General features: G+C 48.0%; 1 protein-coding gene across 1 annotated transcript in view; it reads right to left on the minus strand.

Annotated features, from left to right (window-relative positions):
• Positions 1–313: 313 nt before the first annotated feature.
• The window catches only part of osp (myosin phosphatase Rho interacting protein outspread), a 183,299-nt gene continuing 164,449 nt past the window's right edge, over positions 314–19,163 (minus strand). Inside the window, exons 23-25 of the mRNA XM_084603580.1 lie at positions 14,032–14,155; positions 2,489–2,599; positions 314–1,764 (exon numbers count right to left, since the gene is read on the minus strand). Of these exons, the coding sequence (XP_084459706.1) occupies positions 1,706–1,764; positions 2,489–2,599; positions 14,032–14,155 (294 nt within the window). The 3' untranslated portion in view covers positions 314–1,705. The remainder of the gene's footprint in view (positions 1,765–2,488; positions 2,600–14,031; positions 14,156–19,163) is intronic.

A 19,163-nucleotide genomic window follows, 5' to 3' on the forward strand; every position in this document is an offset into this window, starting at 1 on the left:
TGCCATGTAAGCATTAGTTTAAGGAATTATGAACAATTCTGTAAGCCTTTAATAGCCCTTACAAGTACCTATATTTCGGGAAGTTAAATTTGGTTCGCAATAAATTTGTAGTTTGTATTTACCATGTGTAATTCTGCGGGACGAAACTCTTGCAGCCCTTCCAATGGCCCCCGATGCATTACATCAAAATAAAGCTGCTCCGTTTGCAAGGCTTGTAAACGAATCACTACTTGCTTCGTCAGGTATGGCGGTGGTATGACCTCAGCCCATATTGCAGGTGCGTCTAAAGGCACAAGAAAGATACATGAACAGGTTGCAGACGCATTCATTTTTTATTGGGTTCCACAAGAAAAAAAAAAAAGGACTTGTTTAGTATTGCACATCTACAAAAAAAGAAAAAAAACGCGCGCGAGACCTGAGGCAGCCGTCGAGGCTCTCTTTTTATATGTTTTCACTTTTTCTGAAATGGACCTGAGTAGAGACGGCGCGTCGTTTGGGTGCTCTCCCAGCAGCGACGCGCCTCGAACGGCTGCCTGGACGGAGAGCGCCATCTAGCAGTTGTGGTGGCAAACTACTGTGCACGAAAAAAAAAAAAATAAAAAACATGTTAAGGCTTACTAAGGCTGCTAATTATATGGACGGCAAAACAACACATCCAAACTCTGAGGGTGCTCCTACGTTGCTGTACCGGTGGCGGAACAGGGGCAGCCGCGGAAGGAGCGATCCCTTGTCTTGGCTAAAAAAAGCTGACCTTTGCAGAAACTCTCTCGTCCCTCAACTACTACAGTCCAGTGCATCCGTGTCTGTTTTCCACGTTGATTGATGAAGATGTTGCTTTCTCGACAATGTATGTACACAAACCACATCCTTTCATTCCCCGTCACTGGCTCTGTTAACAAGGAACATCTGTAAAAATATATAATATATAGAACTCTCTCTCTCTCTCTGTCTATAACTTTGTCTGTTTCTACCTATGCTTCGTATGTGTGTGTAAACATAGAATATATCGTGCCAGTTGCAAAACTTGCCTGAATGCCGAGGTTAAAGAGACATTTTAAACATATATAAAGGGCAGTTTGCCTTTGTGGCAGTGTTTCCAATAATAAAGTGCTATTTGGATCTCTTCAGCCTTCTCTGCTCAGATCTTTAAAAATATTCCTCTCGACAAAGAGCAGCATGCTGCCTGGTTTGTACAAAAGGCACTTAGTTAATAAAATTGCAGCACCTTCTTTGCTGCTGCCTAGTTAGTCTCTAACGTAGCTGCAAGAAAGGTTGGCATCTCTGAAATACTCATAGAGGTTTCAAAATGCACCCTCTACTACAGCAAACAACACTGGGCACAACCAAATAGTACGGTCAAGGCGAGTTAACAAGCATTTTCATGACAGCCAGTGATGTACGTCCGAAAAGCTGCAAAAAAAAACTTGGTAAAAACATTCTACACTATGAAGCAGCTCAATTCATGCTGAAGTTATTTTTCTCGCTTGTACAACACATTGGGCTGGTGCACAACTCTTGATTCGCGGTAACACTGAAAGAATCTAAAAACGAATATGAAAGGACCAAAACAATACATCTGGATTGGGCATCAACCCTTGGACAACTGTCTACAATGGTCATTAGTCAGCTCGTTCGTCGGTCGATGACAGTTTTCCTCTCTGTCCAGCAGAGATGGAAACGGGTGCCTGCACTTCTCGGCTTGGCATCAGTTGCTGTGAGTGCTGGTTGCAGACTCGGGACGGCTGAACACCTTGTGAGATTCGGCTGCACACCAAAATATGGCACATTACAGCGCAAATGCTCATCAACACCCTTAGTCAATGACAATGCTCATCTCGTGATTTTTCGCAACAAAATTAAACAACCTTTGCCCAGTAGGCAGCTGCAAAACCTAACAGTCTCTAGATTCCAGGGCCAGCCTTCAGGTTGATCCCAACACTAGTTTTCCTATTCAAAGAGTCTCCTTGGGCACTCACTGTGTCAGCATGAATCAAATAAGATTGGATTAAAAAATTCTGCATTTAAAGAAATGGGCATTGATATGGAAAATAGAAATGGTGGATAAAGTTTTGTAGCCAGCAGCAATCCCTGGTAGTAAACTTGCGGCTTTATTTTAGTTTATTGGCTTTACAAGACCATGCCACCAGCCGAGTGCAACCACTCAGTCTGTGAATTGGATTGGAGAAACTGTATTGATCAAAAAGATCAATAGGATGGGATTTAATGGCCCCGCAACAAAGGGCAACCTCTCCTACCCAGTCCACAAGCTTGGCTCGTGTGTTATTGTTCGGCTCCCTCAGGAGCCTAAGCCACGAATACTAGTTTGTGGCACTGCCATGACATGAAACTGAGCGCCACTCCTCCGCTTTTGTTTTCCTTCATAGTATGGCAAGACAACAGCAGGAAAAATGCCCTTAAACCCACTTCACACTAAAATATCATTGTGGTGCTTGGTGTACACCAAGGTGTCGGGGAAGCGCACACTAACCTTTAGAGGCTGGCGTCTGAACCTGCTTCCGGATCACCAAGGAGGAACGACGTTCTGGCACAGGCCTACACAGCGGAGATGATGTAGCCTGCATGGCTGTCACTCCTTCATCTGCAATGGGAAAGCAGCAAACCAAACCACCTTCAATAGAAGATTGCCGAGCCCACTTAGGCCATTCTAGTCCAAACACATTCATAGCGCAATTGTACACATCTCGTGCAATGTTCACTGACTGCAGAAGGAAGCTTGCACAGTTCAGACTGTAATCCATCCACCCAAGCACAGCCATATGACTACAAAGGAAAGCTATACAGCTTTCTCAGGAACTTCGTAGTTAAAGAAAAATTCGTCCTGATCCAGGGATTGAAACCCGGCACCATCGCCTTTCCGGGGCAGTCGTTCTATACCAACCGAGCTAACCAGGACAGCCAGCAGATCAGATGGTAGAGTGAGAGCGAATTGTTCAATACCTCAAAGTGGGAGCGGCATTGATCGAATATTTTAGGGGAATCCCCCAAGGTGGAGTAGATCTGTAATAGGGGAGGGGGAGCTGTATAGCTTTCCTTTGTAGCCATATGGCTGCACTTGAGTGAATGTCAAGGGGTAATCACTCCCCTATAACAAATCTGCTCCACCTTGGGGGATTCCCCTAAATTTTCTATCAGTTCTGACTGCACAGGAATTCACACACTTCACGAGATTCAATGAGACGAGTTCTCTAAAATGTCGGCCCATAAAATGTCTGCCTGCAGCCCCAAAATTTAGCCCTCCTCGCAGCCAAGATTTGACCTCATCTGAATTTGACCAAAACCGAAGCGGTGGCCTTGTGGTAGAGCATCCGCCTCGCATTCGGGAGGCAGGCGGATGCTCCAACATAATTTGAGCATGGCTAATTCATTAGTAGCCTCCAAATTTAGGTGGGCCACGTGTGAAATTTGACTTAGTCAAATAAAACTGGCCAAAATTGATGTGAAGCTTAATTAGTATCGCAAATTCAGTGACGACTCCCAAGCTTAGGTGGTCGACCCCCAAAATCCGGCCCCACGGCTCCTAAAATTTTTGTCCAAATATGACCAAATTTTGTGTCCAACCTAAGTTGACTACGGAAAACACAATGGTCACTTCCAAATTTAAGTGGGCTATGCCAAATATTTGGCATGCCTACAAATTCTCTGCGCATTGAAGCAATGAAGCCTATACTCCGTTTCACACATCAAGCGCAACGCTGCCAAAGCTAGAGCTGTTGTTTGCGTTTCCTGCATCCGCGATGAAAAGTAGTACCTGCTCTTGACGAGAGGAAACTATAGTTTCTTTGTCTGCAAGCTTAATAAATCTTACATTTGCCATCAACTCCATAAAAAGTAGCTTTTTCAGGGAGTAAAAATTGGATTCAGTGAATTTGTATGTTCTGTTTGTTGTTTTCGTTCGTGTCGCGCTTTCGCTGCCCCGCAAGCCTGCCAGCGGTGCCCTCCGTTCTGCGCAACGCAGCGACTTGACTGCCTCTTCGGAGCAGGTTTTTTCTATAAGATCCGCACTGCGAAGATGCCCAGGCACGCGAAGCAAGTTATTGCAAATATATATGCTCGGAATAGAGCCCGTTTTCGCAGAAACCACTCTGCCACGAAACGAGCGCGTAGTGATACGCCTCCTTTTTTTTTTTCTTGCGGACTACTTGCGTAACTTTTGCTGCATTGCACCTGATGTATGAAACGGAGTATAGTGAAAGGACAAGTAGGTAGCGTCTTTTGGAAAGCGATCGCTTTCAGCCACCATGATAATGCAGCCCCTCATGAAGGTGATAAGGCTATGCCCATAAACCTTTCATACTTGCATTTACTCTATTATGGGAGAGACAGAAATTTTTTGATAATGATTACAAGTAAAAAAAGTGCATTTAAAAGTTTAGCATGGCTCACTTGGAAAAAGAGTTCAGAACAGAGCAACACGATTCATTTTTGTCTAATTATTTCTACTCTTAAGTTTCTCAGTACTAAAAGCACAAATAAGCTTACCTTGTCTAGCTTCATGATGTAGAATTGTGCGTCTTAACCCTTTCCATAAATTTTTCTATTAACTGCCCTCTGATAACCCATACATAGAAAGGGCCCCCAAATCGCCTGCTCCAGCCACATTAATGCAGTGTATACAGGTGCATACTACTACTTTTCAGCAGTCATTTTTCCTGTGCATAGCACAGGACTCGAATGGCCTGCCCACCAAAGTCGCCACAATCATCGACCTCAAAGTAATCAGGCGGCTTGTCGAAAACAATTCATTGTGACTTTCCCTATATTTGTTTGCCATATAACGCCCACTCCCTCATGTATAATGTCTCACAGGAGACCTTTGAGGAATAGATAAGGGAGTGTACTGGATACTGTCATGAATCACTATAAGGTGAATACAGTAAAAGCTCGTTAATTCAAACTCGAAGGGGCCGAAAAAATTGTTCGAATTATGCGGAGTTCGAATTAACAGTCGGGCACTGAAATGAGCGTCATCGTGGCCCACCATGCTGGCCGAGCCCACATGTTGACTCATTACCATGAGTAAAGAGGGCTAGGCGCTACTGCACGTTTACGGAGGGCGATTCCAATAATTTTTGCAACCGAGCCGCAATGGCGAATGAACGAGACTAATCGGTCAGTCATGTGCCGCAAACAAGAACCGGAATGCATTTGTGTGAGTAGCGAGCTTCAAAACATGTTTATTTACACGGAAAAATAATCGGTAATGTGCGTTTGCTTGCGTTCCTTGTGCCGCGACTCCACAAGCATCGACTGCAGCTTGCCCAAGAGTTCCAGTGCAGGATCCGAATTCTCATCGGCGGAGAAGTATCGTGCAGCAAGATCGAGCGCCGACACTACTTCACATGCACTAGGGGGTGGCACCGGATCGTCGCCTTCGTCGAACTCTTCATCGCTTTCAGCCGTGTTCGCCACCCGTGAGCCCTGTGGAGCACATGCAGCCGCGATTATATCCTCATCACTCAAGGGCCCAGACGTCTCCACACCGTTGTCAACGTCAACGTAGGCTTCAAAGGCGACACCCTCCGACAAAGCCGCGTAGCCACGGTCAAGCACGACAGAGTCATCATCAGACGAAGCCTCCGCTATTTCCGCGCTGCATGCTTCTGGGGCGTCACCGAAGCCACACTTGCGGAAACAATTTTTGATAGTTTCCGGCTTGACGGCGTTCTACGATGATGCCAGCATGTGGACAGCTCCAAGCAAATCGATGTCGTACGACTTGCCACTGTCCAAACAAAGAAGAAGTCTCTCTAGGAGGTGGCGCCTGTATAGCGTTATTAAGTACTGAATAACTCCAAGATCCATAGGCTGGAGCACAGAAGTTGTGTTTTTAGGCAAAAATGCCAAGCGGATTGCTGTGAGTCCACTCACGTCACAATGAGCTGTACAGTTGTCCACGAACATGAGAACATTCCTGTTCTGTGCAGCGAATTTCCTGTCTAGCTTGCGCAGCCAGTCGGTGAAAATTTCCCGTGTCATCCACGACTTTTTTTTGCGGTGTAATCAACAGAAAGCGTCTTGATGCCTTTAAAACAGCGAGGCTTTTCTGCCTTGCCGATCACCAGCAAGCGGCACCGTTCCGTGCCCGTCGCATTTGTGCACATCATGACGGTGATTCTTTCTTTGCTTCTCTTTCCGCCAGCACAAGTGTCGCCTTTGTAAGTGACGGTCTTGTTGGGGAGCAATTTGAAATACAGCGCCGTCTCGTCAGCATTAAATACATCGCTGAGCGCATAATCAGCGAGCAGTTCCTTCAGTTCACTGGAGACCCACTGTTCACACGTTTCCTTGTCGACTTCAGCTGACTCCCCACAAACGTTTCTATATGTCAGCCCGTGACGCGCCTTGAAACGCGACAGCCAGCCTTCCGACGCGCCGAACTCGCTGATGCCCATTTGGCTGGCAAAGACTGCAGCCTTCGCAGCAATCCGCCTTTTGAGCGAGTTTTCTGCGCATGCGCGAAGTCGTAGCGGCGACCGATGGAAACACATTGGACGGCGTCGACGGCGTTTCTCGGCGCCGCCATTGCACGGGGGCTGGTGGCGCCGGGCGGCACGGTGACCCGTCACAGGCTTGGCAAAGCGATGCCAACCACACCTGCACGTACGGTTGCCACTCTCTAAGCGTGCCGAGATGCAAGACGCGGTTTTTCAGGTTTCTTTCGGCGAGCCGCGACCAACAACGACGTGAAGCTTGAATTAGGGCCACCAAGCGCAAGATGTAATGGCCGACCTTAGCAACCGACTGCGCACGCTCGACTGTGCGAAAAATACTTCATTACAGGTATGTATGAATCTAAAGGAAATGTGCATGATGAAAACGGAATTTGCACCAAGCCTGTAACCCAGCAGTGATAGCCGCAATGAGCATTTGTTCAGCGCGACTGATGGCTATGTATTTTGTCGTTTGTTTTCTTTATGTGCGAAGGGGCAGGGTAGCGCAGATATCACAGGTGGCTGTACGCGCCACACCGTAATATTTAGCATGTTTTATCACGACTGCCGCCTGACTAAGAAGAAAAAAATATTGGGCGTTTGTTGTGATGCACCGGCGTTCGCGAGCCGAGTGGTTGAGCTAGTCGTGAGGCTCGCGAACAGCAGTGCATTAAAACGCCGTATTTTGTTTTCTTGTTAGTCAGGTGGCAGTCACGATAAAGCATGCTAAATATTACGGTCAGCACGCACAGCCGCCTGTGATATCTAAGCTACCTAGCCCTTTCGCACATAAAGAAAACAAACGACAAAACACATCGCCTTCAGGCACCGGCGCAACTAAAGCAATCACGCACTGAAGAAATCCTCATTGCAGCTATCACTGGTGCATTACAGGCTGGGTGCAAACTCCAGTAGGTACTTTTCATCATGCATACAGTAAAAGCTCGTTAATTCGAACTTCACGGGACCAAGAAAAAAGTTCGAATTATCCGATGTTCGAATTATCGAATGGCCTCAAAAAAACTGACAAGAACCATCTGCATTACCGTAAATTTACCGTATTAGCTTGGGTAAACAACCCACTCGCATAATGAACCCGCTCAACCGCGATTTTCACCTTAGAATTCGAAAAAAAGAAAAAAAAAAGCCGTCAGTTGTTAACGCATCCCTCTGTTCCGCGCCGTCACGAAAAAAAAAAAAAAAAAAAAAAAGGGCTCCAGCCATTAACGGGTCCCTCCGTTTCGCGTCCTCACGGTCCACAACACATCTTGGCAGTGCGCCAAGATGCTGCTCAGTGATAACATAGCGATGTTTTCTTTTTATGTTGGCTCTAGCAAGGGGGGAAAGCGAGCGAACTTGGCAGGGTGCCAGCGCTTGTCCGGTTGTGCAAACCTCATTTTCAATACGTTCGCGTTATCATGCCGTAGGCGATCGGGGGGCGGGCGCTGTCTACTACCACATGCGATAGCAGTAAACGCCTCTTGAAGCGGACGATGCTAAAAGCCGCCGTCATGACCGCGGCCGACCACCGCCTGTGTTGGTTGAGGGCCGATGGATGAAAAAGTGAACGACTCTCGAAAAAAAAAAAAAAAAAGCGCGCAACCCGTAGCGCCCATCCGAAGTCATAGCTTCTTGTGGGAGTTTGCTGGGACTGCGCCAACAGTGCTTATGCGCACTTCCGAATTAACAGGGCTCGATTAACGAGTATTTAATTGCGAGTTTCGGATGTTGTACGGAAGAGAGTGCGCAGCCGCGGCCGCCAACCCCTACCCTCCGGCGCCGCCGCGCCGGTCATGGCGCCATTTAGGCTTTACCCACTCATCCATGGTTCTATCTGGTTTCATCTGTCTCTGTTTTGGAAGCGCACAGCCTCTAACCACGCCGTTCTTTCTCTGAGGGATTTTATTTTATTTTTTTTTTTTTTGCCACGTGCTGTGCGTCAAGCCGCCCATATGCGGCGGCGCGTAGTTCGAATTATCCGTTGCGGAACCGACTGAGTTTGAATTAGCGGACCTTTTGTGCACAGATCTCTATGGAGCTTGGCCGGACCAAGTAGTGCAGTTCGAATTATCGAGGTTCGAATTAACGAGCTTTCACTGTATTTCCTTTAGATGCATACATACCTGTAGTATCTGTGTTTTTGCGACTCGGAGCATATGATGCACTTGACAATCTTGCACGACGCACAGTATTTTTTTTTTTTTTACCTTAAAGGCTCGTCTTCGTGCACGCCAAAGCATTCGGATTTCGTCCCTTTGGTGTACGCAATCAGATGCACTTCGTTAGGAAGCTATCATAGACTTCGTCCAACCGTTTGCAACGGCAAGGAAACCGCCCGGCAGAAATGAGTCTCCTGGAGGGTTCATGCTCGTTCACTTGCAGAGTGGATCGCTCTGGACGTAGAACAGGGTTGGTTCCTGACCGAGATGCGTATCCGATATGTAGGAGATGCACATGTGTCACCAAGTCGTTGATTCCGCAGAAATCGCGGCGACGGCAGAAAGGTTGTGGATCCTTTCACAACAGAATGACCATTCGCTGTGCACTGAGAACCTGCGACCACATCCCTTCTGACTCCTGAGGGCAGAAACCGGCTACAGCGCTGAATCATCCGTTTCCAGAAAAATGCCGCGCGTTTCCTGCAGGTGTGCATTCCAGCCGGGACGATGCCCTTTTCAGGGGGTGTGTATAAGTGCCTCTCTGCCAAGCTTTGTAGATGAAATCCTATAGCTGACGCGAGGAGGAAGCGACGCCCATTGCACCATGCCGGTGCCGCGGCGACCACGTTGTGCTCAGTAATTCAAGACACTCCGAGCATATGCGCCGCTCGAAGTTACAGGAGACGATTCCACCTAGCTCTGCAGCATCAACAAACCCCTGGCTGCTTTGTCCTTTGAGATCCCTCTCTTTCTCTCTCTCTGCCTCTGCGCTCTCCTGTCTGCCGAAAACCTGCACGCTGAGAGCGTCTCATTCTGTCACGTCGAACACGGCCCGCGCTACACGCTCTTACAATACGAAGATAGTATATGCGTGCATTATGAGTGGATTGTGAAAACGCTGTACATTCCCCCATACTGCATGAACATGATATACTGCAATCACTGTCGCTACTTTCTGCCCAGAGGCCAAAACAGGGGGGGAGCTTTCGCTTTCTACCTGCGTTGGCGTGGCCTTTTCATATGGTGCGCTTTCGCGTCGTCTGCTACACTGCCGTCCAATGTGTTTCTCGCCCACTCCCGCATGATAGCGTTACATCCTCCTGCAAAAGGCAGATTATGGGCCCGCTTAACGGAATGTCCCGGCTGCGAACTTCTTTTATCCATGCCATTACGGCACTCTCCACTTCGGGATGGGCCGACGTCCGTAGCCTTTTGCGAGAGGGCTCCATAACGTCTTTACGAAAGGCAGCACTAATCGATTCCTTGTTCCTGAGATACGTTGACAGCGTGCTCTTCTTGATGTCGTATTTTTTGGCTATATCCGTCTTGGATAGGACACCACGTCCCACCTCACTCAAAATCTCCATTATCGTCTTGAGGTCCTTTGCCGTGTATTTACCGCGGTTTGCCATGGCTGTCACAATAGATGAGTCGTCGCTGGCAAAGCGGTGAGGCAACCAAAACGGTAAAAATTGGACCACCGCGGCACGAACAAATGCACGACACTGATAACTGCGTTGTGCACACAACGTGACCGCAAGACAAAAAGAAAAAAGGCTTGTCAAAAGTGCACCCAGCAACCGCGGTGCAGCCAAAACCTGCAACGGCTTGCGCCGGACCGTTGGTGTAATGGAGCCTGGCGGCACCCGGCAGCGAAAACCTGCTACGACATGCACCGGAATGCTCGCTGTGACTGTCGAGTGCGCACCTCGTCTCGTGCGCGCGGGCAGATTTGAAAGATTTTGTTTTTTGCGTCTTTAATAATCTTTCTGCGCATTGTACATGGTATGGGCCGGCTTCTGTCTGCAAGGAGCTGTGTGAGCCACGGGCTCCTAGTTCGAATTAATCGTTGTGGATACTGGCATGTTCGAATTATCGGGCGTTTTCTCCTATTGAAATACACAGGGCCATGCCGGGACCCGAGCATCAGTTCGAATTACCAGAGTTTGAATTAACGAGGTTTCTACTAGGGGTGTGTGAATGCAGTAGCAGTCGTGCCTCTTTGCAAATGGCCCCTTCATGTTATGAGGATGCTTCACCGCACGGCCTGTGCAGTGATGCACTTGCACCACTGTGTCACGCGCGTCAAAACATGATAGATCAGTGTACCTCAAGCACAATGGAAGCACTTGGGTGTAAGGGAGGGAACTGAGAGTAGACGTTAGAACAGTGTGCCGCCATCAGAAAATAAAACTAAAAGACTAGTGACACGCAAAGCACTTTCCGAAATGGTGTGACAGGCCAATTCACATGCTCAATGACAGCAGCGGGACGGTGTGAATTTAAGAGAAGCAAAAACCTATGCTGCTGGACTATATTTCCGCTACGGGAGATTTCCTATGATCGTTGCGCTTTCTATGGAGCGCACACCTGAGATGTTCGGGCAATACCGCTCTAAGCAATTCATGTTTAGGGAGGTCCATACAGATGGTCGCTGGTTTTGTGGGTTGCACCTCGATGTCACCCGATTCAAATTAACGAGTGCCCAGTGCCATAGATTTACATGGGCATCAGCCAGGACCGCACTCCTTGTTCACATTATCCGAATTCACGAATCAACAGGAGTCAAATTAACAAGATTTTACAGTACATCGTCTTCCTTGCACCGAGCGTGTTGCAAAATATATAGACTATTTTGTCTTCCAAATACTAGGTACAGTTGAATCCCGCCACAACGAATACCGCCACAACGAAATTTCCGCGACAACGAATAATTTTTTATTCCCCGCGAGTATCCTATAAGAATTAATGGCCTAAATTTCTCTGCACAACGAACCATTTTTGCAGAGCGTTTCCGCTTCAACGAAATTTTCGCGTTCAAAATCGAAACCGAAACTAGTTTTATTGGCGAGAAGTCCAAGTCAAATCCAAAGCCACATTAAGCATGAAATCACGTGATTGCAGTTCCACCATTTTGGCTTTGTGTCGTGGTCGCGTTGTTCACTCGCTGCCTTTCTCTTCGACAACGACGAGTTTTCATCCGCAGGACACGATGGCAACGCAAGTGAAAAAACGCAAAACTCTTTCCCTTGAGCAAAAAGCTCAAATAATCGCCCAAGCAGAAAGCGGAAGGAAGAAAGCGGCAATTGCTGAAGACTTCGGAATTCCTGCAAGTTCGCTGTCAACGATTCTAGGCAATAAGGACAGCGTGAGAATGGCACTTGCTTCAGGCACATCCTCGAAGCACAAAAAGGTGACGCGGCCCCTCCATGAAGAGTTGGACAAAGCAGTGCATGCGTGGTTTGTGGAAGCACGAGCCAGCAACGTCCCCCTGTCCGGAAGCATCGTCCAGCAGAAAGCCTTGAACTATGCATGCCTACTTGGCATTGATGATTTTAAAGCCAGCATTGGCTGGCTAAACCGTTTCAAGGCCCGCCATGACATCGTTGGAAAAGTGTTGTGCGGCGAGTCAATGTCAGCAGACGTGGACGGAGCAGCTGCTTGGAAGGCGAGTAACATGGCCGGAATTTTAAGCAACTTCGCGCCTGCAGACATTTACAACGCCGACGAGACCGGGCTATTCTACGAGATGTTGCCGGCTAGGACGCTCGACTTCAAGGGGCAGCGCTGTCACGGCGGCAAACACAGCAAAAAACGCATCACAGTGCTGCTTTGCACAAACATGGATGGCTCGGACAAGCGTCCGCCGTTAGTCATAGGCAAAAGTGCCAAGCCGCGCTGTTTTAAGGGAACTCGTAGCCTACCTGTGCAGTACAAGGCGAACAACAAGTCATGGATGACCCGCGCTATTTTCACCGAGTGGATGATGGCATTCGACCGCGACATGAAGCGGCAGGGCCGTAAAGTTTGCTTGCTTTTGGACAATTGTTCAGCGCATCACTCCGACGAAGTCAAGCTCACTAACACGGAGCTGAGGTTTTTCCCTCGCAATTGCACGTCTGTCTTATAGCCTCTCGATCAGGGCGTGATTCTTAGCCTGAAGCGCGCTTACCGCGGGAGGTTAATTCAGTGGCTGCTTTTTAACAGTGAAACCGGCTGAGACACGAAGGTGGACTTGTACGTGGCACTGCAGATTATGTCTGCTGCCTGGAGCACACTGGGGCGCTCAGTAATTGTGAACTGTTTCAGGCACGCCGGATTTGCCGAAGGTCGACCCGTACACTCTGCTGGCCTAACACCAGGCGTTACAGACGACGACGAAGAGGCGTCACCGGCTCCGGGGATCGCGGCCGCCTGGAAAACGCTGGGAGAAATAGGAACCGTGCCGCCTAATCTCGAGCTCGACGAATACATCGGCGCTGACGCTTGTGTTGTTGTTCACGAAGATGTGAGTGATGAGCAGATCATAAAAGCTGCCCGGAATGATAAGGACTCTTCCGATGAAGAAGACGACGACGTACAGGAAGCGCCGGCTGCGGCAACCGCCGTACAGGTGATGGACGCTTTTGATGTCATCAGGAATTTCGTTGCTGTCCGAGACGACGATGTTGCAATGGGTTTGCTGACCGAGTGCGAAAATCGCGTGACGGCGTTGTTCGCCGTGAAGCGTAAGCAAACCAAGCTTACAGATTTTTGGCATTAAACGCCTTTGCTGCTGCTTGGGCAATTCTTTCTGCGTTTCACGTCAAATTTTTGCGATAACGAAGTTCCGCGAGAACGAATTTTTTTTCGTGCACCGTGAATTTCGTTATAGCGGGATTCAACTGTATTCAATTCACAGATCGAAATAATTTGCGAACTTGTTATTCAATTCGTATTCTGCTATTGGAGTGTTCATGCACTCCTACTGAATACCTCCTTACTGGAGGAGTGACATCAGAGGGTGATTAAATGCGAAGCAATGTGCTTGCAAAATGTAACAAGACTGCTCACGAAACAGACAGACCAGCAGTGACCTGGGCAGCAATGCTAGCGAGACTATCCCTACCGTGCTCCCTTGCGATACATGGAGATGAAGTTTTGATTGTAAAATCGACCCTAAACTCGGCACCCACCCCTTGCATACAAGTTTCGCTAGACTGCAAGTCCCGTGATGGGCCTCAACACATTTCATACTTCTCTGCGGCAAGAGCAAGCCAAGTCATGTGACAAGGGCAAGAAACTGGCCTTGGAAATGTCATTATTTTTCACTGCCAATTCAGACCACCAGAAATTCGTAATTTCTAAACATTTAAAGGTTATCAAAATGCATTTTCATTGCACAAATGCAGTGCGACTTGAACCAAATAGCAAATACTACTAGAAAACTACTGAAAATTTAACTGAACTTCAAATACTATCACAACAGAAAATTATTCAAAATTTCGGATATTCTCATACCCCTACTTTTCGGGGCTCAAATTTTCAGAAAGAAGGTGTTCAGTAGAATGGATTCAACATGGCAATTGCAATGGTGGCAGTGCTGCATATCACCATGAGCTTTCCATGCTTACAAATGAGAGACATGTAGGCGTACACACCGGAAGGAGCAACCAGCCCCTCGAGGCGGGCCTGCAGGTGCTGCGATTCGGCCTGGTGCATGGTGCGCTCTGCGCGGAGACTGTTGCTCAGCTGCTGGCATTGGCTGTTCAGCTGGTTTATTTTCTGCAAGACATCAAGCATGGGAAGGTGAAGTCATTGTCATGACGCCACACTCTTCAAAGTTCAACTTTCTGGAATTGACGCCAGCAGTACTGTAGAGATCATTTTTCGGCTGAAGGCTCGTTTTCTGTGGCATGATAGATGTAAGCAGACATTACTGTCACAACCAATCTGTTTTGTGTGGCCATGAAAGGCACCAGCTTGGATTTAAGCAGATTCATTTAGACAGACTAGCTTGGTTCTTTGTTCATCATTGCCATTTGAGGCAATGGCATAAAGGTAGCTCTTCATTGTCATCGCAGTGACCTACAAAGCGCTTGTGATCAAACTGAAAATGAAACATGAGCATCATCCGCCACGCACCTTCGATGGTGCCGCCGCCCGTGGGGCACAGTGGGGCACAGTGGGGTGGAAGCAGGGCGGTTCATTCACGTAGGCCGCTTTTTTCCCGTGACTTCCATCTAGCAGTCTCCTTGACCGTTACTACCCATGGAAACTGAATGTTATTGCCTTCCATGGCACATGCATTCACTCGCGGCATAAGCATGAACTGCAGCTGCATTACAGTTGTGAAGTAGCATAGACATGACAAAAGCATGACTGGCTGAGGCTGTCTAACTGGAGAGTTATAGTGGTTATAGCTTAGCACATCCACTACTGCAGGATGCCACTGCGCATGCGGAGATATTGAGCAAGTTGCAAGCTTCCCGGCAGCGCACATGACTGCTGCGTCCGGACCAGTCAGTGTACATGTACTGCCAGCTGTACAGTCGAACCTGGATACATCGAACTCAAAGGGGATCGCGAAGTAGTTCGATGTATCGATAATTCGATATACAGAAATCAGCTCGAGACGCTGCTTGCAATTGTGAAAAATGATATTGTATTTGTTGCGTAACCAACCTACTCCCATAATGAACGCCTCCTCCACTTCTGCCGCCAAGAATTTGAAAAAACAAAACAGGCGCGTTAGTGGTGCATCCCTCCGTTTCGGCCGTTGCATCCGCAGCTCATTTAGTGGCAGCACGCCAAGATGCTGTGCAGCAATAGCATCACGGGTGTGTGGTGGCGAGAAATGAGCTTGGCACAGTGCCCGTGATGGCTTGATTGCACAAGCCTGGTTCGATTTATCATACCGCGCTTGGATCAAGTGCAGCCCACTGTCACAAAATCACTGAAAAGCGTGATAGCCGCAAATGCAGTTTGAAGCAAATAATGCTAAAAGCCGGTTTCATGAATGCAAGTGACCATGTGTTTTCATTGATGCATAGATGCAAAGATGGACGACTCTCGCAAAAAGAAATCTGCCGTTTCTTAACTCCGCAGCGCTACGTCTCACGTTCAGCACGATGACAAGGATGGAAGACTGTCGCAAGGAAAAAAGAAAAATACAAATCTGCCTTCCTAAAGTCCGCAGCCGCCATAGCTTACGCCACGCCGAATGTTCAGCACAACAAGGATAGACAACTCTTGCAAAAAAAAAAAAAATCTGTCGCCACTTAACGTTCACAGCTATAGCTTACACCATGGCGCACGTTCAACACGGCAAGGAGGGACGACCGCCGGAAAAAAAAAAAAGAAAAAACAAATTTGCCACTTCTTGATGTCCGCAGCCGCCCTAGCTGAAGCTATGCCGCACTTTCAGCATGACAACAAGAATGGACGACTCACACACACACACAAAAAAGAAATTCTGCTGCTTTTCAACACCCGCAGCCACCATAGCTTACGCTATGCCGCATGTAAAGCACGACGACACGAGATCGCACGTCAGCCGCCGCGTGCAGAGGGTTCACAACACACACTGGAGAAAGCGTCTGACGTTCTGTCTGCCACGGGCTGAGCTGGCTTGTCAGCACATGCGTAGTGAGTGCTGCAGCAAACGAAGACTGGAAAAGAGAGAGGAAGGAGAGAGACAGCTCTGCAAAATAATGGGCACACCCTTGCGCTTCACTCTATCGCATTGTTTCTCCTCTCCCGCATAATCGTCAGCATTGGCTGGTGGGGACGGCCAGCGCGGCAGCAATATCCAGTGGACTACCGGACTAGGCGGCCCACCCACATAGTCTACAAGACTGTAAATAAAGACGTTTTCAATCAACTTCCCTCTCTCGAACACCACGGCTGCATTGGATGCGTCAGCTCCGTATCGCCCATTGCCAAACCGGTTCCCTCTGGTTCCTTCACGCACATGGCTTGCAAACATCACGTGCTGGCACAGGCAAACGATCACCGCAGATGCGTGCGCCTTTGGAGAAAGGGCGCAGCTCTGCTCTAGACCAGCTGTCGCCGAACCAGTTCTTTAGTTCTTTCTCGTTCCTTCCAAGCGTGGCTTGAAAACGTCACGCGGTAAACGGCCGAAGGTGATGCAATCGCCTTTGGGAAAGGCGCACCTTCCAGTGCGTGGTGCGGAGTTCGATACATCGAACGACCGGTGAAATTGAGGTTCTATATAAGACGCAGCTTTCCTATACTTTTAGATGGGATTTTCAAGGATATATTCCATGAGGTCAACATAACCAAAATTCGAATTATCCGGGTTTGACTGAATTGGATCACGCTAGCGCATGCGTACCGGTATGCCATAACTCCCAATCACCCAAGATATAAATGAAGCATTGGCAAGCAGTGAAGGTCGCGATATTTAAATTCAATTTTTCATAGAAGAATGATTCTTTCAAGTTCATCAATTTTTCTGACTGATAGATTATTGGACCACCATCATGTGTGCCGGGAAGGCGGTCCGCGCTGCTCAGAGTGCTAAAAAAGCCGAGGAAAACAGCTGGAAACCTCCCAAAATGTCGCTTGAGTCAGCACCGCATAATCGCTAAAAATCGCGAGTGCTGCTGCAGACAACCCCATTCATAAGACAAAGACTCATGTATAAGTGCTGCCAAGAATGGCTGCTGACGATTGGGAGGTGCACACCCAGAGAAGTTTCATTTTTACAACGAGGCCTCAAAAGAGCACTCCCGATCACGTGGTGGGGCATAGAGCATATTACCAGCCGGTCTTCTTTAATGCTCTCCAAAGCATATGTCCTAAAAAGGAAGGGGCAAAAAAAGCTTCTCGTAATAACAATGGTAACAACTGCCATGCTCTGATTAGACTTGAAGACACAATATGCACAGATGAGCTACTGGAAAGCCATGCCTGCCTGTAAACACCTACCCAACTTTTGTTTCATACCTGCACCTTTGCATTACATTCGGGCAAATACGATACTCACAGGTGAAAATGCACAAATCACTGCTTTCGAGTTTGCAAGTTCCTTGTCACTTGCTGTATTAAGATCCCATACAAAGGAAGAAGCTGTTACAAAGCACACATAACCAGCTGTACAGAAACTAGAAACAGACCCCACAACACTCCCCGAGTTGATGACCGATTTTTCGGACTGTCAATGGACCGCGATAATGTCCAAAAAATCAGGCAGTTTGAAAAAACAAATGTGCACTAAAAATATTGCCTATTATTCACTTTGAGGCCGGAAAAAGTCATGAATACTTTTCTGCACCACGCTTCGCTTCCGTGCTAACAGGTCCGCCTGAATTTCGGCGCAAGTCGTAGTGTTGCCGTAAGCCAACGAAAGGGTAGCGAATTGCATCAGCTCAGCTTGCGTCGGCTGCGCTGCTGCAGGTGAGTCATCGTTGTCGTCGCTCTTAAGACTCCGCAAGCACTTGGCGAATAATTTCTGCATCGGTGAACCCAGCGCACAGTTCCAACTCGTGGTCCACGTCTGTGAACTCTGAAAACGGGGCGCTCGATGGAATTCCGACAGTGCGAAGGTCGTCAATGAGCTGCTCACTGCCCGACAGCTGCTCGACGACGCTCTCCTCGTCCAAGGCAGCAGACTCGTCATTCAGCAAAAATCCCGCGTGGCGGAAGCAATTGCGCAGCGTTGTGGGTGCCACCGACCTCCACGCATCGGCGAGCATACTAAGTGCTCCAAGCAAATCGACAAAGTAGGTTTTCCCACTGTCGAGGCACACAACCACCAACAACCCCTGGATCACAACACCGACTCCATTGAGTGCCTTCTGGCTGCCGCATTGCACGCAAAGAAAGAAGAAACCCTCCAAGAAAGAAACCCTCCTTATAAAATTTGGAACCAGCTTCTTGAAAAACTAAAGCCGATTCAATTCAATATGTGCCACAGTAGCGACAGAACGTAGTTCTCGCATCAGCACGACCACAGCTAGGCCTACTTGCTATGCTCGGCAACGCAAGTGAAACACTACAAACACACAGAGGAACAGGCAGTCAAAGTGATCAAGCTAAAAGAAAGAAAAAAATCACTCTGACAGCAAGCAGCGACATTGTTTCGAAAGCTGAAGCTGCTAGGCAAATAATATAGCCTCGATCCAGCGTCAGTATAGCTCAGGAGCGGTACGCAATGCCAGCACCGGTTTCGAGGCTATCGAAGGAAAAAGGAAACAAGCAAGATGGCAGCGACACCACTCAAAATGTGTGGCAGTTGGCCCGACTGACGCTTGGAATGTCCAAAAAATCGAATAGCTCTCCCTACAGTGTCCGAAATTTTATAAGGTATGTCCTGGGACAGGGAAAAAATCCGAATAACCAAGCATGTCCGAAAAATTGGGTGTTCGAAAAATCAGTTGTCGACTGTATTGGCAATTATAAGTCGATATTTCTTTTCTTCAAATTATCACCTTCCAAGTTTAGAGGTCGACCGATAATCTGAGTTAACCTATGCGCAGAGTTATGATTTCGATCTAGTATATATGGGGTCATAAGCAGTTTTTACCAAGCTGTGCTTGGCCGAGCTGCGTCGGGTGATATCACAAGCATTCAAGCATAATTCCATAACAGTTGTCGGACATGGCATGAAAGTGACGAAAGGACAGCGCGATAAAACAGGGACAAAAGAAAACACGCAAACACAGAACGTACGCTGACTATCAGCTGTCCATTTTTTTAAAATCGAGCACAATAAATTCTGCACACACTGGATCACATGGTGTGATTGGCCGCATGATAAAGCAAAGGG

This window comes from Amblyomma maculatum, chromosome 5 (assembly GCF_055883805.1).
Source record: "Amblyomma maculatum isolate TAMU_Amacu chromosome 5, ASM5588380v1, whole genome shotgun sequence".
Lineage (NCBI taxonomy): Eukaryota > Metazoa > Arthropoda > Arachnida > Ixodida > Ixodidae > Amblyomma > Amblyomma maculatum.